At 45.3% G+C, this 25,075-nt stretch overlaps 1 protein-coding gene across 3 annotated transcripts in view; it reads right to left on the reverse strand.

Annotated features, from left to right (window-relative positions):
- The window catches only part of LOC136675632 (protein phosphatase 1L), a 90,307-nt gene that overhangs the window by 11,379 nt on the left and 53,853 nt on the right, over nt 1-25,075 (reverse strand). For 2 of the 3 annotated variants that reach the window (XM_066652284.1, XM_066652286.1), the window contains exon 2: nt 5,503-5,677. In XM_066652284.1, coding sequence (XP_066508381.1) covers nt 5,503-5,677 — 175 coding nt within the window. Of the gene's footprint in view, nt 1-5,502; nt 5,678-8,853; nt 8,986-25,075 lie in introns of those variants that run through there. The other variant, XM_066652285.1, reaches the window with a different exon arrangement.

Here is a 25,075-nt window from a genome sequence, read left to right on the forward strand (position 1 = left end):
GTTTCCTCTGGGTGACTGTCTGTGAGGAGTGTGGTGTGTTCTCTCTGTGTCTGCGTGGGTTTCCTCCGGGTGACTGTCTGTGAGCAGTGTGGAGTGTTCTCCCTGTGTCTGCGTGGGTGTCCTCCGGGTGCTCCGGTTTCCTCCCACAGTCCAAAAACACACGTTGGTAGGTGGATGGGCAACTTAAAAGTGTGAGTAGGTGTGCGTGTGTGAGTGAATGTGTGAGTGTGTGTCGCCCTGTGTCTGTGTGTTGCTCCCACTCCAGGGTGTGTTCCTGCATTGCGCCCAGTGACTCCGGGTAGGCTCCGGACCCACTACGACCCTTAACTAGAGAAGCGTTTACAGATAGTGAATGAATGTGACTGCAAATTGTGTAGCTTGTGTGGGCATGGGCCTCTGTGCATCAATGTTGATTCTCCACCCTAAACACTACAGCACTATTCTAGAGGTCCTTCAGGCAGTGATTTTATTGAGAACGGAAAGTCAGTGGTTTGGTCTAGAACCCTGAACATTCAAAGAATCACTGGAATGCATTAATGGCTGTTTGCTTGGTAAAATATTATTCTCTGTGGTTGAAAAACTACATATGATTCCTACAGCACATTTTAAATATAATTCTACAATTACACTGTTGTTATTTAAGCCAAATGACGCTTTTATCTATGACTTTGAACCCTTTTTGCTTTAGTGGAACTAAAACATGCTTCTAAAATGTTCTTTAGTAAAAAGCAGTGCTTCTATCTAGAACCCACAATACTCTAATAGGTCTTTGGTTGGTTTAATGTTTATGCTTTTCAGACCAGTGATAGAAGAGGAACGTGTCTGTATTTGTTACCTAAAAGAACCAGAAGTATTTGGACACTTGATAAAAGGTGGTCGGTGCAGAAGTCGGCTAGGTTTCACTGCCCTGTACCTTACTCTTCTTGTTACTGTCTCATGTAGACCTCTACTTTTCGTCACTCTCCTCCGCCTACATACTTCCACCCATGCTGAAATCTTAAGGAGGAATGGAGGGAGAAATAAAACCTCTCTCACTCTCTGTCTCACACACCCACAAACTCACTCACTCACTCGCAGGGATCAGTGGATAATTACCACATGCCACAGTAAGATAAACCTTTAATTAAACAGCACAGAAAGCAGAGCCCAATCAGTGTGAGGAGTGATATGTTGACAGAGACTCTCTCTCTCTCTCTCTCTCTCTCTCTCTCTCTCTCTCTCTCAGCATCAATAATGCATTTCTCATGCATACCACAACTATAGGCCTATATATAGCCTCTAGAATGCTGCTGCTCCAAAACTGCTTTCCCTCATCAAATATTTTTAGCAAACTTCCCATTCCTGTATCTGTTTTCATTTTAAATTAACAGATATATATTCATAAAACTGAAAACTCATAAATCCCTAATGAACTAGCGAGCTTGAACGTGGGCTTTATTCACCAGGCTTTAACAGCTCAGTTTTAGAAAGCAATGGCGTAGATTTGCTCTTGACAACTATGAATCTACCACCCCCACTGCCTGTTTCTTTTTCTCCTTTGCTCCGTGATAAAATGACAATGTAAGAGAACTGACAATTGGCAGCTTGTTGTGCAGTTCATCTCCAAACCATGTTATTCACAGTTACAGACAGTTTAAGCCTGCTGATATTAGGACGGACTAATTTCTTTAGCGAACTTGACTTTCCGTTTCTTTGAAAAACAACGTCCACCTTCTTTTTTGCTGCAATCCTCACTCCCTTTTGACCCCATGTGTCACCCACGATGCACCTGAGTCTTGGAGTAATACTAGCTTATGACTGGAAAGTTTTCCTTCCAGTTTTGACGCTGCTCACAACCAAACTACAGAGACTCACGTGACAGCAGGGAAAGGCACAGCCAATCACACTGGCCTTATGTGTTACAGACACACACTCACATTCACTCACACACTCACACCTACGGACATTTTTGAGTCGCCAATTCACCTACCAACGTGTGTTTTTGCACTGTGGGAGGAAACCGGAGCACCCGGAGGACACCCACGCAGACACAGAGAGAACACACCACACTCCTCACAGACAGTCACCCGGAGGAAACCCACGCAGACACAGAGAGAACACATCACACTCCTCACAGACAGTCACCCGGAGGAAACCCACCCAGACACAGAGAGAACACACCACACTCCTCACAGTCACCCGGAGGAAACCCACGCAGACACAGAGAGAACACATCACACTCCTCACAGACAGTCACCCGGAGGAAACCCACCCAGACACAGAGAGAACACACCACACTCCTCACAGTCACCCGGAGGAAACCCACCCAGACACAGAGAGAACACACCACACTCCTCACAAACAGTCACCCGGAGGAAACCCACGCAGACACAGAGAGAACACACCACACTCCTCACAGACAGTCACCCGGAGGAAACCCACGCAGACACAGGGAGAACACATCACACTCCTCACAGACAGTCACCCGGAGGAAACCCACGCAGACACAGAGAGAACACACCACACTCCTCACAGACAGTCACCCGGAGGAAACCCACACAGACACAGAGAGAACACATCACACTCCTCACAGACAGTCACCCGGAGGAAACCCACCCAGACACAGAGAGAACACACCACACTCCTCACAGTCACCCGGAGCAGGAATCGAACCCACAAACTCCAGGTCCCTGGAGTTGTGTGACTGTGACACTACCTTCTGCACCACTGTGCCGCCCTACTGTATATTTATTTTTATATAATAATATATAATGAATTTAACTTTTCCATGCATGTGAATTGTAGTTATATGCCCCTGTTCCATTCCCTTTCTTACATGTACTGTGATGCACTCCCCTTTTTTATACAATAGAAGCCGTTCATGCAGCAGTCACATGTAAATGGCTGTACCCTCATCACATGCAGTCAGCTGCATGTTACATATGAAGGGGTCTATATAGACCCTGGCTTTTGGAAATAACATTTGGATCATTCTAAACTTGACAACGGTATCTGCATCCCTTTTTGTGATACCTCTGAGCTCACACAGAGCTGGTCTCAGTCTCCTCTTTTTTAACAGCTTCTACATGATATGAAGTTTTGCCACTTGCGTTTTTAAAAGTCTCTGCTAACAGTCATTTCTTTAGCTACGTGTTAAAATGTATAAATGTAGCATTACTTCAGCTATAAACCAAACCCCAAACAAAGCGGGATTCAGCAGCAGGAGGATCTCCTGCCCTCCGAAAACTCACGAATGAGGCATTGTATTGTGGAATGCGTTCTTCCACAGCACACAATAGTGAATCCCAAATCTGTTCCATCTTCATCAGCAAATAAACTAACTAACTTCATATAGGCAATAGCTCATTTATTATCTCTCTGGTTTTCTCAGAAAGACATACTCTAACTTCGATGGCGGGTTTCCCAGACATGGATTATGTATAGTCCTGGACTAAATTGCAGTGCAATGATGAAACTCCACTGCAAATTCTTCTTAAGTCTGGGATAAGATTTAATCTGAGTCTGGGACACAGGTCCCTAATGTTTAATTATTCCAATACCCATCTACTTGCTTGGAACATGTTGGGAGATGCTGTATTTAAACATATCACATATGACATGGATAGGAAACATGCTGCAAGGTGATCTACAATACTGAGATCAACATGAGGTGGGGTACAACATACAGATGAAATGCTAACAATTTTAAACAAGAGGGATCACATCTGATTTTACAGAACAGAATTGCTGTATACATTTTAGTACATTCATTCATTCATTATCTATAACCGCTTATCCAATTCAGGGTCGCGGTGGGTCCAGAGCCTACCTGGAATCATTGGGCGCAAGGTGGGAAAACAGCCTGGAGGGGGCGCCAGTCCTTCACAGGGCAACACAGACACACACATTCACGCACACCTACGGACACATTTGAGTCACCAATCCACCTACCAACGTGTGTTTTTGGACCGTGGGAGGAAACCGGAGCACCCGGAGGAAACCCACGCAGACACAGGGAGAACACACCACACTCCTTACAGACAGTCACCTGGAGGAAACCCACGCAGACACAGAGAGAACACATCACACTCCTCACAGACAGTCACCCGGAGGAAACCCACGCAGACACAGAGAGAACACACCACACTCCTCACAGACAGTCACCCGGAGGAAACCCACGCAGACACGGGGAGAACACACCACACTCCTCACAGACAGTCACCCGGAGGAAACCCACGCAGACACAGGGAGAACACACCACACTCCTCACAGACAGTCACCCGGAGGAAACCCACACAGACACAGGGAGAACACACCACACTCCTCACAGACAGTCACCCGGAGGAAACCCACGCAGACACAGCGAGAACACACCACACTCCTCACAGACAGTCACCCGGAGCGGGAATCGAACCCACAACCTCCAGGTCCCTGGAGCTGTGTGACTGCAACACTACCTGCTGCGCCACCGTGCCGCCATTTTAGTACAATAAATGCCAATATATATTACAGTGCAGTGTATATTGAGGAAATAAATACAGTGTGTTCCACTGCTCAAAATATCAGAGCATTGGGTACAGGAACTGTTATACTTTTCACTGGCGAGTCCTCTCTGTTCCAGTTTCAGGGTTCTAGGTGTGATACATCAGGGTGAGTCTAGACTTGTTTTAGCAACTAGTGAAGCAGGCAACCAATGGCTAGTTGCAAGGAGTTGCAAATCTGAACAGCAAGCTAACTTCAGTTGTGTAAATTACCGATAATTTAAAAGGTCTAAAGGGCTAAACAACACACTACTGGAATTGAATGCTGCTGAATGCACTGTATGTGCATTAGAGCATTTCTTTTATTGCCAAGCCCTCGTCCCATTACTCGCAATTATGAGCACTTACCCACGCTCTATGAGCGCTTAATGTGCCCCCTCGCAAATGCTCATCAGACCACACTTCCAGTGAAGGCCTTTACCTAAGACCCACTAGGAATCTGTGAGGTTTCAGGCATAAACAATTTTTTTTATCTTTGTCACGATGATTTTTGAAGCAATTTATTTCAAGAGGCTCGTGTTTCAGTCTGTTGCATTATGCCCTTTTAAAGAAACACTATGTAAGATTTGGTATTGTTGCATGGGTTCCTACCCTCCTCCAAAAGTTACATAGTGCATGTTCTGCAGTTGAGCCCAAAGTAGCAAAGACAGAGACCCTATTCTCTGTTTCAGGTCAGTGAAGCATCACAATGATTCTAAAGCTGTAATTTTTCGGTTGAAAGACTGGCGCCCCCTCCAGGGTGTATTCCCGCCTTGCGCCCAATGATTCCAGGTAGGCTCTGGACCCAAAGCAACCCTGAACTGGATAAGGGTTACAGATAATGAATGAATAAATGAATGAATGAATGAATTTCTAGGTCAATACGCTACTGTTCCTTAAATGCTGTCATGGATCCTACAAATCAAAGTGGACTTAAAAGGTAATGGCAACTATTGGGGCACAGACATCTGCGAGGTATCTGTACTGCGCTGTGACCTCTCACCTGCTTCATCATAGGAGGCAGAGAGCTTCTCCAGCATCTCTTTGTCCACATTGAGGATCTGTTGCTCGAGGATTGACTGATAAGACAGAAGACTGTTCTCTTTCTCTTTTTCATAGATCTGCAACTGCTGCTTTAACACTTCAGGCAGGTGGATTTTCACATATTCAGCAGCCGCCTAGAGAAGAGAGAGAGAGAGAGAGAGAGAGAGAATTTTGACAATGCTGTAACAAAATCTTCAACGGTGGCACTCTCATTTCAGTAGTAAAGTAAATACATTTGTTATTTGCTCAAATCTAAGTGTTAAGAAGTTGCACCCCACATTTTATAATTAGTTCTAGATCACACAAGCCACATACCTGACCGGTCTGCGATAAAACAAGCTCTGCAGGCAGAGCTAATGGCTAATTTAATGGCTAATTGTGTCAATTCCTAATGACTTCTATTCAGAAGACTAGGGTTCAATACCCCACCAGGGAAAATGCCAAGATAGTGCCCATGGACAAGACTTCTAATGCAACGATCGCCTCTGTAACAAGATTAAAACTGCAAGTCACGATATTAGAGCATACACCAAATACCATCAATATAAATGTACTGAAAGGCAATATTTCTGCTACCCGACACCTTGTAATCTTAAAGTTGGGGGCACCAGAGAGGGAAAGAGTTGGCAGCCCAGTGAAACCCAGGAAACACGGCAGAGGCCCAAATATTGTCAAATCCAAAAAGAGCCAGAGGTAGGAGACTGAAAGGTGACAGAATTACCTGTCCATGAAAAGCTTTGATCTCTGAAGGTTAATACAAAAAGTTCTCTACTTATTACAGCGCCCCCTGAGAACACACTCACACACAATTCCCCAAGACAAAACACCAACAGTAGCACCGAACCTGCCTGACCTCCACACACAGCTGAAACAAGAACAAATCAGCAGATAAACTGATAGCGACTGGAGGGAGAAAAGTGCATGAGCAGCCAAACCCCACCCCCTGCCCCCAGCCCGGGACAAGCTGAGCTGAAGAAATACAACCCGCTCTGCAATCCGTTCAGCTGATGTGATAACGCTCAATGCAGCCTTTTATGGCCCAATCCTCCATTTTCCATCAAGCATGGGCTCATTCGGCCCTTCTGAGCTCAGACTGCCTGCACACGGACACAAAAACAAAGTACCGGCTTAAAGAATTGTCTGGAGAGAAATCATAATCAAACAGTTTCTCCCTTTCACCAGCAGCCGGATAGCCAAGGTTAAACCTACAGTTTTTACGGTTGCAGTGAAGCTAATGTAGCTAACAAGTAATTAGTCTGCGTGGGTTTCCTCCGGGTGACTGTCTGTGAGGAGTGTGGTGTGTTCTCCGTGTGTCTGTGTGGGTTTCCTCCGGGTGACTGTCTGTGAGGAGTGTGGTGTGTTCTCCCTGTGTCTGCGTGGGTTTCCTCCGGGTGACTGTCTGAGAGGAGCGTGGTGTGTTCTCCCTGTGTCTGCATGGGTTTCCTCCGGGTGACTGTCTGTGAGGAGTGTGGTGTGTTCTCCCTGTGTCTGCGTGGGTTTCCTCCGGGTGACTGTCTGTGAGGAATGTGGTGTGTTCTCCCTGTGTCTGCGTGGGTTTCCTCCGGGTGACTGTCTGTGAGGAGTGTGGTGTGTTCTCCCTGTGTCTGCGTGGGTTTCCTCCGGGTGACTGTCTGTGAGGAGTGTGGTGTGTTCTCCCCGTGTCTGCGTGGGTTTCCTCCGGGTGACTGTCTGTGAGGAGTGTGGTGTGTTCTCCCTGTGTCTGCGTGGGTTTCCTCCGGGTGACTGTCTGTGAGGAGTGTGGTGTGTTCTCCCCGTGTCTGCGTGGGTTTCCTCCGGGTGACTGTCTGTGAGGAGTGTGGTGTGTTCTCCCCGTGTCTGTGTGGGTTTCCTCCGGGTGACTGTCTGTGAGGAGTGTGGTGTGTTCTCCCTGTGTCTGCATGGGTTTCCTCCGGGTGACTGTCTGAGAGGAGCGTGGTGTGTTCTCCCTGTGTCTGCGTGGGGTTTCCTCCGGGTGACTGTCTGTGAGGAGTGTGGTGTGTTCTCCCTGTGTCTGCATGGGTTTCCTCCGGGTGACTGTCTGAGAGGAATGTGGTGTGTTCTCCCTGTGTCTGCGTGGGTTTCCTCCGGGTGACTGTCTGTGAGGAGTGTGGTGTGTTCTCCCTGTGTCTGCGTGGGTTTCCTCCGGGTGACTGTCTGTGAGGAGTGTGGTGTGTTCTCCGTGTGTCTGTGTGGGTTTCCTCCGGGTGACTGTCTGTGAGGAGTGTGGTGTGTTCTCCCTGTGTCTGCGTGGGTTTCCTCCGGGTGACTGTCTGAGAGGAGCGTGGTGTGTTCTCCCTGTGTCTGCATGGGTTTCCTCCGGGTGACTGTCTGTGAGGAGTGTGGTGTGTTCTCCCTGTGTCTGCGTGGGTTTCCTCCGGGTGACTGTCTGTGAGGAATGTGGTGTGTTCTCCCTGTGTCTGCGTGGGTTTCCTCCGGGTGACTGTCTGTGAGGAGTGTGGTGTGTTCTCCCTGTGTCTGCGTGGGTTTCCTCCGGGTGACTGTCTGTGAGGAATGTGGTGTGTTCTCCCTGTGTCTGCGTGGGTTTCCTCCGGGTGACTGTCTGTGAGGAGTGTGGTGTGTTCTCCCTGTGTCTGCGTGGGTTTCCTCCGGGTGACTGTCTGTGAGGAGTGTGGTGTGTTCTCCCCGTGTCTGCGTGGGTTTCCTCCGGGTGACTGTCTGTGAGGAGTGTGGTGTGTTCTCCCTGTGTCTGCGTGGGTTTCCTCCGGGTGACTGTCTGTGAGGAGTGTGGTGTGTTCTCCCCGTGTCTGCGTGGGTTTCCTCCGGGTGACTGTCTGTGAGGAGTGTGGTGTGTTCTCCCCGTGTCTGTGTGGGTTTCCTCCGGGTGACTGTCTGTGAGGAGTGTGGTGTGTTCTCTGTGTGTCTGCGTGGGTTTCCTCCGGGTGCCTCCCACGGTCCAAAAACACACGTTGGTAGGTGGATTGGCGACTCAAAAGTGTCCGCAGGTGTGAGTGAGTGTGTGTGTTGCCCTGTGAAGGACTGGCGCCCCCTCCAGGGTGTATTCCTGCCTTGTGCCCAATGATTCTAGGTAGGCTCTGGACTCATTGCAACTTATGCGATTAATGTATTACAAGTTAAAAACACTGCTTTGCTTTTTTTCCCCACATTGAAAAAATAATGACTGAATAATTTTTCAATGGCTGTTTAAATAATTTAACCCTTTTGACTCTTTGAATACTGTAATAATTTTTTTGCAATTATTTTTAAAGCATGCTATAAAGGAATGATCCCATATTTCAATCTGTTACACTCACACCTAATGGCCTGGATATATCAGAGGTTCGGCACTAACCCATTCAGTTGGAGATGAAAGCGGTTTGATCCTTCCTCTCAAGTGAGCTGCGCTTCACAGAAAATGATAGAAAAACAAATAAATATTTTCAAAAATATTTTTCAGCATTCACCAGTTAGAACGACAGATTGCTCCTTAAACGTCTAAGCTCTTCACAGAAAAGACCAAAAGTGGACAGGGAGTATTTCTGCTTTCGTTTCCTTGTTTTTGTTTCATCAGTACCCTCTCAAGTTCTGTCTCTGTTTCTTTACACATCAGTTTTGTGTTTATCCTCAAATATCTGACCCCTATCCCTCCTGGCTGTTCCCACACTCCTCCTTCTCAAAGTCCTTGAGCTCTGTGACCCTCAACCACCCATGAGACTCCTCTCCTATTTCTCACTCTTGGAGATAGGATGGAGGTCTGTTATGGCCAATCATAACTAAGCAGCAGGTGGGCTTATCTCTGAACTGCCATGAGATTGGTCGTTCTCATGATTTGCTGATATTTGCAAGGGTTATTGTTAAAGGCATGTGACCACCTAGGAACCTGAGTGTGGCGATGATCACTCCATACTTCCACTGCTCCACAGTCCAATGCTGGGGGCTACAAAGCCCTCTATCCAACACTTGGAATTGAGCATGAGGTTCTAGCTGTTCCATGGTGTCTAATTGGTCTGTGTTTGTCTATGCACATTATTCAAGCTGTCTGAGCAGAATTGAACACTAGCGTCAGCAATGGGTGCACTTTAAAGTACAAGAAACGAAGGCCTGTCAGTATTCTTTTTGCTAATTGAGCAAATTCGGATAAGACCAGATTCTCTGGCAATGAACAAAACTGAGACTCCTGCAGCTGAGACTTGGTATAGATCAAGGCAAACAAGAACAGCTGGCATTGTGCAGCTGATGACTTTCAAACCGCAGCTTGTTTTCAAGCTTTGAATGGGTGTTTATAGAGAATGCAGCAACATTCAGGACTAATTTTAGCCCTCAGCTAGGAGTGGGCGGTATTATCGCAGTCTAATTAAAATGTCTGACTCTTTTTCAATAAAGCCATTCGAGATGCTTGAGAAATCCTTCTTTATCTTTGTAGCTTACCAGCTGCTTATTATTCTGCAATGTCCCCTCAGTTTTAATAAGAAGCATATTTTACAGATGAAGTAAATTGGCATCTACACATTAGCACACAACAGCCGCCCCTGGCTGAGCAACAGCGGTGTAAATGTCTGAATATTTCAAGTCTTTTTCTCATATGCTTCACATATGTGTAATTTTATTTGTGATCTGTGGCAGGATCAAACGAAGAGGCCACTGCATCTTCTGATAAAGCAACAATGACAGTGCCAAAGGCAGCACTAGAGAAAACAGAAGCGCAGCAAGTGGGTTTTTGTTGTCCATGTGACACTAAAGGCAAACCCCAAGAAACCGACCATGCCCCTTCATACATCTCTCTAATGTTCACCCTCTTGACAACAAACTGGATTAAGGTTTATTCAGAATGAAAAGGGAAGAACAGCTGAAACCATTGCACTTGCTGCACCCATTTAAGGTGGAATGGAAATTTAAATTAAGAATCTTAAATGCCAGAATGTAATTGCTGCCCCTTAGAAACACCATGAAACAAAAATATCAATTAAAAACAGTAAGTGGCAGAAATTAATTGCTGCAAAATTTATAATGGAAAGAAAATTCTATTAAGACGCTTGGCTGTCAGAATGTAATTGCTGCAATATTTAAGGTGGAATGGAAAATTCTCTTAAGTAACTTTGCTACCAGAATATAATTGCTGTACGACTTAAGGTGAATTTTAAGGTGCTTCATTACAACTAAATAAAAATTTGAACTGGTATTGCCTAGTGATATACCAAGCACACAGTGAGAGAACCAAGGTTGTTTAGCTGTTGGTTTGAAACAAGAGGACAGGGCAGAGCTTCTCTTGAAGTGGCAGCCTGGCTGTACAAACACACTGCTGTTTGCAATGAATGCAGGAGTATACAGAGAAAGTACCACTCTGGAAGAATGGCAAGAATGGCAGCAGGGACTGAGCAACAGAACATAGAGATATGGCCATGTGGGTGGGAGTAAAGAGAGGTGAGAGGGAGAGAGAGAGAGAGAGAGAGGACGGCCGAGGGACAAGGTGAAAGATAAGGCTGTGTCGAGTCTGCATGTGTATGTGTGTTTTTAAGAGAGTTGTCAGCAGGGTGGTGATTAGAGTGCAGACAGCTTCGGAAGAGCTCTCAGACCTCAGGGACATCTCTATATCCGAACAGAGCAGAGCACAGACCTTCAGCCTCCAGCCTCTATAACATAAACCTGAGAAATATCTCTCTAAATCTGACTGCACAAGGATTTGGTTCCTTTACGAGACCAGAAACAATTCAAAAAGGTCTGTTTATACTCCAGACGTTTGTGTATCTGGACGTTCTCCATATTCGCAATTACAAGACACGTGTAACTCTTCTTATGACTGGTATCAAGCTCCAACCCCAAGGTAGCTGAGCACCTACTGTGATTAGACCTGTGTGTGTGTGTAAATTAATTGCAGGCACATTTTTATATTGTTTATTTCACATTTTATCATTTTACCAATGGGTTTAACTCAGCGAGGAATTAGTTTAAGGTTTTTCTCTGTAGAGGCTCAGCAACACACAAACTATCCTTTGGGTGAATGCAATAGAATCCTCACTGCAATGTTTCACCAGCCTTTGCTAAAGTAGAGGCTGTAATTGTAGCCAAGAAGTGAAACCCCTGATAATTAAGTTTAGAAAAATGTCTACAAACTTTTGGCCACAATTAAAAAACAAAATAAAGTGCTACCTGCAGAACATCAGATTGGAACAATCCATTTAAAATGTTTACTTCAGTAACCGGTTAATGAAAAAACAAAATGGCAGGTCTACATGAGTCACGTAATAATCAGATAATCCAATTTTTCTTTTTAAATGCAGATTTGGTTCTCTACTGTCGCTCAGCAATGCACTAATATACACATCAGAGAAACACAGTATGTGATCATCACATTTCACCCCTTAGATTCCTTCTGAACACAGAAAAAAACAGCCTCAGTCCGAACAAAACCTTGTTTTTTTACTTGATGTTTACACTGTGGCAAACAGGTGTTTTAAGAATGCAATTATGTTATATTAAAGGAACACCCGATAGAATTTGTACATTAGAATTACAGCTTCAAAAACACCACTGACCTGTAAAAGGGGTGTCATTGCCACTCTGGGCTCAGCACTGTAGAAACTGCACTATGTACATTTTGAATGAGGGTAGGAAACCACCCCAGGACAGTGTTGTAAATGTGAATTACACTCTACAACTGTAGGGGGAGTCCAGGAGCACAAATACCCAATCTTACATAGTGTTACCACGGTTACTAATAACTTTTGAAAGTAATTTTTATAAAGATATAAGATTTTGGTGTTATTCTTTCAGTAACAATTTCCAAGTTTCGTTTCCCATTTTAACCTGAGAAACAAGCCTTCTGTTGACTTTCCAAGCTCACTCTCAGTTCTCTGCATTTGAGGGGACATTTAAACGATTGTTTGGCAGCTACATGATGCACAGATGCCGGTGTTATTCAGCTGTGAAAGGCGACACGTACGGACATTCACTCACTTACTCTCTCTAACAGATGCCTTGAGAAATGGCCCTTCGAAATATTTCAATCATGCAAATAAGGTTCTCCAAATCTAATCAAAGCAGGTCTGATCAGCTGAAGGCTGCTGAACAGGATAAAAAGGAGAGGATGACTGGAGGATGTGTCACATGTCCCCTTCCCGTGTCCTCCACGGGGAGAAGGACGTTGAATGCCAGCGAGAGAGCATTTGTGGGTGTGAGCTAGAGTGTGTGAGAGTGTGAGAGTGTGTAATGACTAATTTCATTAGAGCAGGCAGCTGCTGTGCTCTTCCCATTAGGGAAAAAACATTTCTGTGTTGCACATCACAAAGCCTGGGCCCACCACCAGGCCTCCCGCACCTACCTGCGCAGTAATCTCCAAAAACGAATAATTACGCATGCCTGAGGCTCGCTGGAGTGACGTGGGATAGAAGGCAGTGCAGGTTCACCTCAAAAATAGCCTTCAGTGCTCACTGAAGCGGAATGACACCCGATCCCCCCACCAATCTGCGTCCCGCTACAATGACCTTGGCCCGGTTCCTGCTGCCAACTCAGTGCTGGGAAAAGCCAGCGAAGTGAGGAAGCGATATTGAAGTTACATTACGTAGGAATGCACGACTTTTCTCCTGAAATCTAGGATATTAATAGCTAGTTTGTCCCCTTTTGCTGCTGTAAGAGTTTCTACATCTGCATGCAGGTGGTGTCATAGCCACCAGAGTCTCAGGTCCTGGGTTGGAGCCTCCTCTAGTGACACAGTGATCAGACTTTTTCAGTTCCGATACCAATACTGACAACAAATTAACACAGATATAAATGTACTGAAATGTCCACATGTGTGAGTGTGTGAATGACTGTGCCATTGTCCACATGTGTGAGTGTGTGAATGACTGTGCCATTGTCCACATGTGTGAATGTGTGAATGACTGTGCCATTGTCCACATGTGCGAGTGTGTGAATGACTGTGCCATTGTCCACATGTGTGAATGTGTGAGTAACTGTGCCATTGTCCACATGTGTGAATGTGTGAATGACTGTGCCATTGTCCACATGTGCGAGTGTGTGAATGACTGTGCCATTGTCCACACGTGTGAATGTGTGAGGGACTGTGCCATTGTCCATGTGTGAGTGTGTGAATGACTGTGCCATTGTCCACGTGTGAATGTGTGAGTGACTGTGCCATTGTCCATGTGTGAGTGTGTGAATGTCTGTGCCATTGTCCACATGTGTGTGTGAGAGACTGTGCCATTGTCCATGTGTGAGTGACTGTGCCATTGTCCACATGTGTGAGTGTGTGAGAGACTGTGCCATTGTCCATGTGTGAGTGTGTGAGAGACTGTGCCATTGTCCACATGTGTGAGTGTGTGAATGACTGTGCCATTGTTCACAATTGTGAGTGTGTGAATGACTGTGCCATTGTCCACATGTGTGAATGACTGTGCCATTGTTCACAATTGTGAGTGTGTGTGACTGTGCCATTGTCCACATGTGTAAATGTGTGAATGACTGTGCCATTGTCCACATGTGTGAGTGTGTGACTATGCCATTGTCCACATGTGTGAGTGTGTGTGACTGTGCCATTGTCCACATGTGTAAATGTGTGAATGACTGTGCCATTGTCCACATGTGTGAGTGTGTGAGAGACTGTGCCATTGTCCATGTGTGAGTGTGTGAGAGACTGTCCCATTGTCCACATGTGTGAGTGTGTGTGAGTGACTGTGCCATTGTCCACATGTGTAAATGTGTGAATGACTGTGCCATTATCCACATGTGTGAATGACTGTGCCATTGTCCACATGTGTGAATGACTGTGCCATTGTCCACAATTGTGAGTGTGTGTGACTGTGCCATTGTCCACATGTGTAAATGTGTGAATGACTGTGCCATTGTCCACATGTGTGAATGACTGTGCCATTGTCCACGTGTGAGTGTGTGTGACTGTGCCATTGTCCACGTGTGAGTGTGTGTGACTGTGCCATTGTCCACATGTGTAAATGTGTGAATGACTGTGCCATTGTCCACATGTGTGAGTGTGTGTGACTGTGCCATTGTCCACATGTGTAAATGTGTGAATGACTGTGCCATTGTCCACATGTGTGAGTGTGTGAATGACTGTGCCATTGTCCACATGTGTGAGTGTGTGAATGACTGTGCCATTGTTCACATGTGTGAATGACTGTGCCATTGTCCACATGTGTGAGTGTGTGAATGACTGTGCCATTGTTCACATGTGTGAATGACTATGCCATTGTCCACATGTGTGAATGTGTGAATGACTGTGCCATTGTCCACATGTGTGAATGACTGTGCCATTGTCCACATGTGTGAGTGTGTGAATGACTATGCCATTGTCCACATGTGTGAGTGTGTGAATGACTATGCCATTGTCCACATGTGTGAATGACTGTGCCATTGTCCACATGTGTGAATGACTGTGCCATTGTCCACATGTGTGAATGACTGTGCCATTGTCCACAATTGTGAGTGTGTGTGACTGTGCCATTGTCCACATGTGTAAATGTGTGAATGACTGTGCCATTGTCCACATGTGTGAATGACTGTGCTATTGTCCACATGTGTGAATGGCTGTGCCATTGTCCACATGTGTGAATGACTGTGCCATTGTCCACGTGTGAGTGTGTGTGACTGTGCCATTGTCCACATGTGTGAATGACTGTGCCATTGTCCACATGTGTGAGTGTGTGTGACTGTGCCATTGTCCACATGTGTAAATGTGTGAATGACTGTGCCATTGTCCACATGTGTGAGTGTGTGAATGACTGTGCCATTGTTCACATGTGTGAATGACTGTGCCATTGTCCACATGTGTGAGTGTGTGTGACTGTGCCATTGTCCACATGTGTAAATGTGTGAATGACTGTGCCATTGTCCACATGTGTGAGTGTGTGAATGACTGTGCCATTGTTCACATATGTGAATGACTGTGCCATTGTCCACATGTGTGAGTGTGTGAATGACTATGCCATTGTTCACATGTGTGAATGACTGTGCCATTGTCCACATGTGTGAGTGTGTGAATGACTATGCCATTGTTCACATGTGTGAATGACTATGCCATTGTCCACATGTGTGAATGTGTGAATAACTGTGCCATTGTCCACATGTGTGAATGACTGTGCCATTGTCCACGTGTGAGTGTGTGAATGACTATGCCATTGTCCACATGTGTGAATGACTGTGCCATTGTCCACATGTGTGAGTGTGTGAATGACTGTGCCATTGTCCACATGTGTGAATGACTGTGCCATTGTCCACATGTGTGAGTGTGTGAATGACTATGCCATTGTCCACATGTGTGAATGACTGTGCCATTGTCCACATGTGTGAGTGTGTGAATGACTATGCCATTGTCCACATGTGTGAGTGTGTGAATGACTATGCCATTGTCCACATGTGTGAATGACTGTGCCATTGTCCACATGTGTGAATGTGTGAATGACTGTGCCATTGTCCACATGTGTGAGTGTGTGAATGACTATGCCATTGTCCACATGTGTGAATGTGTGAATGACTGTGCCATTGTCCACGTGTGAATGTGTGACTGTGTGCCATTGTCCACGTGTGAGTGTGTGAATGACTGTGCCATTGTCCACATGTATGAATATGTGAGTGACAGTGTCATTGTCCACATGTGTGAGTGTGTGACTGTGTGCCATTGTCACAGTTGTGAGTGACTGGGTGATCGATGGACTGGTGCTCTGTCCAGGGTGTGAACAAATCCCTAGTGTGTGTTCAACTTTAAAGGCTTAGTTGTTACAATTTGTTACCAACATCTTGCAACCTCCAGTTCCAACACCCTGAGCCAAGAATATTTGACCAGTTTTGACCATTATGAAATATAATCATCTGTACCAGAGCTACACCAGCCTCCACTGAGTATTATGGGTTTGAGCTGGACGCAAAATCATTGTCATCCCTGTGTCTGCTGTTCAGCTTCTGCCATAATTGTGCTGATAGTCTCATTGTCTCACTACCTTAGAGTTTATTCTCACACTCTTACTGGCTCTTGCTTGTATTTGTTCTTAATCCTGTTCTATGTGTGCTCACGATACATGACTGTGTGCTTGCGTGCATCTGCGACAGCTTACAGACTGAGAAAACCACAAAGCTGTAATGCTCACACTTAATAAGCAGCAGCGATGAGAACAAGGAGTCATCTGACACCAGTCCAAGACTTTGATTGAAGGGTTAAACTGTGTTAATAAGGGCCTCTGGTGTTCCTACTCTCCGACTGCAAATCCCACACACTCCAACAGTACACAACCCCCTACAGAATGATCATGGGTAAAGGAAAATGGCCAAGGGCTGAAACATGACCTTGTTGTCAAAGCAACATCGATCTCCACATTGTCCTATGTCTTGACCATCTGCAGGCAGCTTTTCTGCATTGCAATGCCTGAACCAAGTGCTACCAATCAATACTGTTTATGGCCAGGTTTGTGACTGACAGCCAGGATAAAGTATGGCAGCTTTGTTTTAAGAGGAACTAATCTTGAAATCTCTCACAGCAATATTCAGACTGTTAAAAATAAAAAAATAATTACATTCCTACAGAGAATGCTATAGCTTTTGTACCCACTCGTATGTCAACTAACAGACATGTGATGGGGTGACTGGGGCCATCTCACCCAGTCAGAGAGAGAGCCTGAGGTAGTTATGCACTCTAGGACTCCTGGCCTTGGACAGCGGAGGCATTGCTGGGGATCGAACTCACAGTCTCCTGATGACAGAGCCAACGTTTCAACTATTGTTACCCTTCAGGACATAAAAAGGCCAAACAGAGTTTAGATCAGCACCTCTTCTGCGGTCCAACAAAAAGGAACAAAGCAACGCACTGTCCCAGTACATCCCAAGCATTGAGATCAACTTCAAAAACACCCAAACATCTCCGCCGACAAGAAACAAGATCAGTCACAAGTTGCGAAACACAGACACTTTAATTGAAATAAGGCTGCATACTTTGGCAACCACATGAAACGCTAAGCGAGGCTCCATTTCGGATCCATACTGGTCAAGTTTTCCCCACAGACTGTTAAACAGACCACAAAAACAAGCCAGGGTGATGTAGACAGACAGAGAGAGAGAGAGAGAGAGAGAGAGAGAGAGAGAGAAGTTGTGCAAAGATAGTGAATGCGGTTTGTATTTGGAGCAGAGCAGCTGGATGCACTTGACCCAGTGAAAGAATGGCTGAACTCTCGCTCCGTCTCTTTGATCAAGGAAGAGCAACGTCTCGCACGGCTGACGGGAATGAGCCTCTCATGTATTGCACCGGAGGAGACAGCGAATTAAGCGATTCTCAGCAAGGTCCCGTGTCTCGGTTCCCCCTTTCTTTCATTCAGCCCAGCGCTCTGAAAGCTCCCTAACTGCACAGCAGGGGACCCGAAGATATCAAGAAGGACTAAACGACGAGAAAAAGCCAGGGAGAATCAAATACAGAGGGAGACAGAGTGAGATAAAAGGTGTTTCAGTGAGAGTGAGAACAAGAGACTCAATATAGTGATGTATTCCTGACCTGAATATCATGGATGTATTAAATGAATGAATAATGACTTGCTTTGGTCTTGAGTTTATGAGACTTGGATGTTGATTTGGACTTATAATGTGTCAGTTTTGGGCGCAGCACTTAGTGTAGCAGTCACACAGCTCCAGGGACCTGGAGGTTGTGGGTTTGAGTCCCGCTCCGGGTGACTGTCCGGGTGAGGAGTTTGGTGTGTTCTCTCTGTGTCTGTGAGGGTTTCCTCCGGGTGACTGTCTGTGAGGAGTGTGGTGTGTTCACCCTGTGTCTGCGTGGGTTTCCTCCAGGTGCTCCGGTTTCCTCCCACGGTCCAAAAACACACGTTGGTAGGTGGACTGACGACTCAAAAGTGTGTGTGAATGTGTAAGTGTGTATCCCCCTCCAGGGTGTGATCCCGCCTTGTGCCCAGTGATTCCGGGTAGGCTCCAGACCCACCGCGACCCTGAATTCAAAAGGCGGTTACAGATAATGAATGAATGTGTCAGTTTTTCACACTCAGACTGTACACAAACATTCTTTCAGCTACAAACAGCAAACTAATAATGACATGTATTCAACAGCATCTGATGATATAAGGTTGTTTGAAAATGTATTAAGTATTAAACCACTTTGGAGCTGCTTTTGTTGTAGTGACTTACAAAACTCACACAAACATCTTAACATCTAAAGACAAGCACAAGCAGGCATTTTTATGGTCTGATGAATATCTTTTAATCACCCCTAACTCTTCCATTTTGACTAGACTTGAGCACTCATGAAGTACTTGGACTTGACATGGACATGAGGATGAGATTTTAACCTTGACTTTACCTTCAATGCCAGGAAAACACTGCTGCAAACATGTCTGGAATCAATGCACTTTCCTTTGTGAGCCGAGTGGAGTTTAATGGGTTTAATGTTTAATATAAGCCAGACTCTAATCCAGGAAACCATTAAATCAGAGCTCTACAGCCTGACATCCATACACTCACTCTGAGTCACTCCTCTACAGTATTTTACTGCACATCAAATCAAAAAATGCTCTTCTCATAACCAATTTAAGTGATAGGGCTTAAGCAAACAGCCGTATGTTTTCCTGATGCATATTCATGCTCAGTCTTGAATAACTAATTCAAAACAACTCATCATCATCTGCCTGGAATCTGAAATACAAAAACATGCTGAAATCTGCTATCAATGTGGAGCCCCTCCTTCCTGACTTAGTTCCTTTAGCTTGATTCCAACGGTCATATTTCATGGAAATTTAACAGAAATCAAGGCACTTTCCCTTCTGAGTCGAGTGGAGTTTAATGGCTTTAATATTGGAGCCATCATCTAATTGGAGCCAGCCTCTAATCCATGAAGTAGAAGCATTAATGCTCAACAACCCTCCACTGACTCTGGGTCACTCCCATACAGGTCTTTCATTCATAATTGACTCATTAAATATTCAACAACCCCATTCAGGAATGTGATGATCAACTCAGAACAGCCTTTTATGTTGTGCTGTCAGCTCAGGGACTCAAGAACAGAATTCAGTGGAGTCTGAGGCAGTGGCTTTATTTCCTTTGATGCATTCTTAGCTGAAAATGAAATGCTAAAGCTCTGAAGTTAAAGTCTTGACCTATAGGCAGCAAGGTGGTGCAGCAGGTTAGTGTCGCAGTCACACAGCTCCAGGGACCTGGAGGTTGTGGGTTCGAGTCCCGCTCCGGGTGACTGTCTGTGAGGAGTTTGGTGTGTTCTCTCTGTGTCTGCGTTGGTTTCCTCCGGGTGACTGTCTGTGAGGAGTGTGGTGTGTTCTCCCTGTGTCTGCGTGGGTTTCCTCTGGGTGACTGTCTGTGAGGAGTGTGGTGTGTTCTCTCTGTGTCTGCGTGGGTTTCCTCCGGGTGCTCTGGTTTCCTCCCACAGTCCAAAAACACACGTTGGTAGGTGTGAGTGTGTGTTGCCCTGTGGAGGGCTGGTACCCCCTCTGCCTTGCGCCCAATGATTTGGTAGGATCCGGACCCACCGTAACCCTGAACTGGATGAGAGGTTACAGATCATGAATGAATGAAAAAAAGACCATTACTATTTCTAACATTATACGCACAATCATCATCACGACTATGGTTACTGACTCTTCACTCGGGAGAGCAGGGTCTGAGCCCAGCACAGGAATGCTTGAGCTTCACATGTTCCACAAAGATATGAGCTTATTTCAGTGCTGTTCACATGAGGTAATATGTTTTGTTTGGTCATTGCATCTCTTGGCCACGTTTATCACGGAAGCTCATACTATGATAGTGATATGAAAACACCACTGACACAACATTCCTCACACGAAACCTAGAGCCAAAAACACTTGTGATATGGTTACACACTGCCACACACACCCAGCAGCAAGGCCCTTAAGTTGGGATTGATGCTCCTGAGGGCGAGCCTCTCCTGGGGCTTCTGTACCTTTGCTGTCAATTAACGCTGCTGCTTCTGCTGGCACTATCTGAGGCAGGCAGGGTGTGTATGTGTGTTTGTGTGTTTGTATGTGTGAAGGAGGGATTGAAAGAGAAGGACAGAGAGAGAGAGAGGGAGAGAGAGAGAGGGAGAGAGAGAGAGAGAGAGAGAGAGAGAGAGAGCGAGAGCAACCAAGTTGAGGCCCTGGGGGATACTGGCTCTGTTTCTGCCTCAAGTGTGTCTGTCAGGTCCTGATAACACAAACATACACCTTAACTTTTACACCAGCACACAACAATAACAGCCAGAGAGAGAGAGGGAGACACAGAAAGAAAGAGAGAATGTAAAAGAGAATAAACAGAAAGCAAGAACAAAAAAGGAGAGAGAATAGCGAGAGAAAGAGAGTAGAGAAAAGGAGAAAGAAAGAGAGAGAGAGAGAGAGAGAGAGAGCTAGAGGAAAGGGGAAAGATACAAGGAGAGGAAAACGATAGAGGAAGCTGGGGAGAAAGAGAAAGAAAAATGGTGGAGCACAACAGCAGTAGGGCGATAGCATCAAACTCATCAAGCGCAATCCACAACTCTAAGAGAAATGAGACCATTACAAGAGACAAGAAGAGAGAGAGAGAGAGTGAGCGAGAGAGTGGGAGAGAATTAGGAGGCGAAGGTATTATGAAGCATGAGAGAGCAAAGGAAGATGAGAGGGGAGAGGGAGGGGGATGAGGGGAGGCAGATGAAAGACTCCTGAAAGCTAACAAGAGAAATTCCCTCTCCCGCCCCCCCGCAAAATTTTCCAGAACATACGAAGACTGCATGGCTTCGTAATCAGAACGCTGGAGAGCGTCTGTCATCATCTTACGGAAATACAGAAGAAAGGAAATGAGTGTAAAAAATGAGCCTTTATATGCGGCAACATACAGCAAACCAGCACAGAGGAAAACAGATTTACCTACATTATATCCAACTGGAGAGAGAGAGAGAGAGAGAGAGAAAGAGGGAGAGAGAGAGAGAGAGAGAGAAAGAGGGAGAGAGAGAGAGAGAGAGAGAGTATATGACCGAGAGCACTTACTGTGAGGATTTGATGGCATTCAGCTATGAGATCAACACTAGTTCTGAAGCACATTCCCATTATCCCAAAGATCCCAATTCATCCCAAAGATTCCAATTCCCAGTTCATCCCAAAGATCCCAATTCCCAATTCATCCCAAAGATCCCAATTCCCAGTTCATCCCAAAGATTCCAATTCCCAGTTCATCCCAAAGATCCCAATTCCCAATTCATCCCAAAGATCCCAATTCCCAGTTCATCCTAAAGATCCCAATTCCCAATTCATCCCAAAGATCCCAAATCCCAGTTCATCCCAAAGATCCCAAATCCCAGTTCATCCCAAAGATCCCAATTCCCAGTTCATCCCAAAGATCCTAATTCCCAATTCATCCCAAAGATCCCAATTCCCAGTTCATCCCAAAGATCCTAATTCCCAATTCATCCCAAAGATCCCAATTCATCCCAAAGATTCCAATTCCCAGTTCATCCCAAAGATCCCAATTCCCAGTTCATCCCAAAGATCCTAATTCCCCATTCATCCCAAAAAGTTTTTGGGATTTTTCTTATCCAATACGAATCATCCAACCTCAAAACATAACCTCACCCGTGCTATTGTGATGAATGCCATCAAATCCTCACAGAAAAGTAGAAGAGGATAAACTGCTGCTGCAAAGATGGGGACTACTGCCTATCAATAACCTTCATTTGGGAAGAAATAATAGACAAGCCGATGTCCACAAACTGCCTTGAATGTGCTCAGTGCATTTCCTTGACTGACTACAGAGAGTCTCGTTAAAATCGGAGAGGACAGTGAGGAATCTCTTGCTGATGGACGCTGATTCTCCATTGCACAGATGTGGCCAGCAGTTCCCCAGGTGCTTGTGGCATGGTCCCAAGAGTCTATGTTTAGAAAGACAGCTGCAGGCAACTGGAAACGGGCAACAGATGCGCAGCCGGTCCACATCACTTTAAACCATCCCAAATGAAACACTTAAATGGACACTGAGGATAAAAACATTTCTTTATTTTGAAGAAAGCCATTAATCCTTTAAGAGCCCCACAGGAATTGCTCTGGCTCTTTCGATTTCTCACTCCTGACTCACCGAGATTCCCCCAGAGGATTAGAACCTGTTAGTGCAGCAAAGAAGGACAAACTACCTGTGACTTCCCTTGATTTCAGAAGAAACGTTGGGTGAGCACGTGTCCACAAACATTTGTCCACGTACGTACAGGCACAGATCTGTATGATCTACTGGCAAACGTGGAGTCACTGAAGTAGCTGGGCTGAAAGAGGCTGGATATTAACTCGACTGAGTGAACTGTGTCTTACATCAAAGCAGATGAAGCAATGTGAAATCCGTGTGTGCAAGAGTGAGGCTGGAAAAATGGATGGATGAATGGAGAGAAAGATGTTCTTTCAATCAAATCTGGTGAATGACTGCGGTACCCGAAGCGCACAGTGATCCGTCTCTTTGAAGTCGCTACTGAAAAATGAACTGAAGTAGTGAAGGAAGAATACAGCTGTCTGAGGAAGTCTGATCACGGAGTATTGACTGAAGAATACAAAATGTTTATGATGTATTTCACTCACATTTACAGTGTTCATCTGTGTCTGTCTATAGTCACAATAACTGTGGTCTTGATACAGGACATCACATATGGACAAACGTGGTTTAGTGCTGTGTTTACATGATATAAAGCGATAAATAAAAGTTCTACCCTCATGTTGGCTTTTGTTTGTTTGACGTTTCGAATAAACAGGCCTGAATTTGGGGTTTCTAATAAAGTGGCAACTGAGGTGATGTATGAGTTTGGGGTTTCTAATAAAGTGGCCAGTGTGTGGGAGTACAGGTTGGGTGTTTCTAATAAAATGGCCACTGCAGGCTAGCCTAAAGCACTCCTGTTAACCTCATGGTGCCTGACTCCTGAGTAACGTGGACTGGCTACAAATCTGTTTCCAGTTTCTAGCAGCTGTATTTGTGAACATAGGCTCTTGGGACCATGCCACAAACACCCGAGGAACTGCTGGCCACATCTGTGCCGTGGAGAATCAGCGTCCATCACCAAGAGATACCTCACTGTCGTCACGGGTTTCACTGAGACACTCCATCGAACTCCATCAGAAGCTTGTGGACACCTCTTCATCTAAAGTGTCTTCTCAAATGAAGGGCATTAGTAATTTGCCCCCTTTGCTGCAATAACACTCTCCTCTCTTCTGAAAAGGCTTTAGATATGGGACCATTCTGGTGAGGATTTGATGGCAGTCAGTCACAACATTACTGAGTGGAGGAGCAGAGGATCTAGAACTAGACATCCAACAGCAGCACCTGACCTCACGCATATTCTCACAGCTCTGTGCAATCAAACCTCACAGCAGTGTTCACAAATCTTGGGTTAAAACTGAGCTTTAGGGTGTGGGAAAAGAAAAAAAACAGGAGCAATTCTTCTGAAAATAGTGGACGATGTTGTAAAGCCGAAGGGTGGACTGAATAAATATTGTAAGGAGAAATATTACATTTATTTTTCAAGGCTTCGGGGTTTAATTCTGTTTTCTGACGCTGATGATAAATAAACTGCCCTGACTTTAGCCCACTACTGTAGGAATGAAGTTGTGAAGTCCACAAAGACTTGCCAAAGACACTGCAGCAGAGATAAGACAACCCCTCTGTAGTTAAGGGACAGTGGAAAGCCCGCTGGGTATTACAGACGTGACATATATCTCTCGCTCATATCTCCTCCGCAGGGCTGGCGTGGTTTATTGTGCTGAGGGAAGCTGTCAGTGCTGGAGTTGTGACAGTTTGTCAAGCAAGACACTGTTTACTGAAGCACCTCTGTAAGCGAGAAACAACAGCGCAGCTACAACTGAGCATACACCTTTACCCTCCTCGTGTGGAGCGGTGGGGTCGTGTTCCCTGGAGTGATGGAACATCATTCAACAAGTCTGCCATGAGGTGGGATGTGATGCTGATGATACCAAATGAATCATCCGAGATCAGTAAATGACCTCACTAATGCTCTGATAGCTGAACGACATCGGGGCCCAGTCGCAGTTCTTATTTTTCCACCTACCCCTTTTTTATTTTTGAGTGCCATCTTGCTTGGAACAAGTGGACAACAGGTGCTCTGGAGACACCAAGAGCACAGAAGACAGTGACCACAGGGATAAAGAAATAACTTAATGCATGAACATTATCTGTGCCCTTTTTTATATAAAGTTTGTGCCCTGCTTTGATGTAGTAACACCCTCTACTCTTAAGAGAAGCCTTTATGTTTGATGTTGTAACACTGCTGTTACCTCATAATTGAGGTCCCTCATTGATGCTGGTCCAATGATATCATCTCAGCTATCAGTTCTCTCCAAACAAGAACATATATCTCAGTTTATGTGGATGTTAAGTTTACAGCATCATTTGAACAGAGAAGCTGTGCTTCACATTGTGTGAAACTTTCATTATGAATGAACCAATAGAAAAGCTCCAAAATTATTTGGAATAAAATTTATATTGACTTCTCTTAAAAGTTAAGAAGGTATTTTCCTAATTATTTTGGAGAGATGTGTTTTCCTCTGGACAGTGATGATATACTGGATGGTGTTCCATCACCCCAGTAAACACATTTCCACTACTGGGTGGTT

This window comes from Hoplias malabaricus, chromosome X1, assembly GCF_029633855.1.
Source record: "Hoplias malabaricus isolate fHopMal1 chromosome X1, fHopMal1.hap1, whole genome shotgun sequence".
Taxonomy (NCBI): Eukaryota; Metazoa; Chordata; class Actinopteri; order Characiformes; family Erythrinidae; genus Hoplias; species Hoplias malabaricus.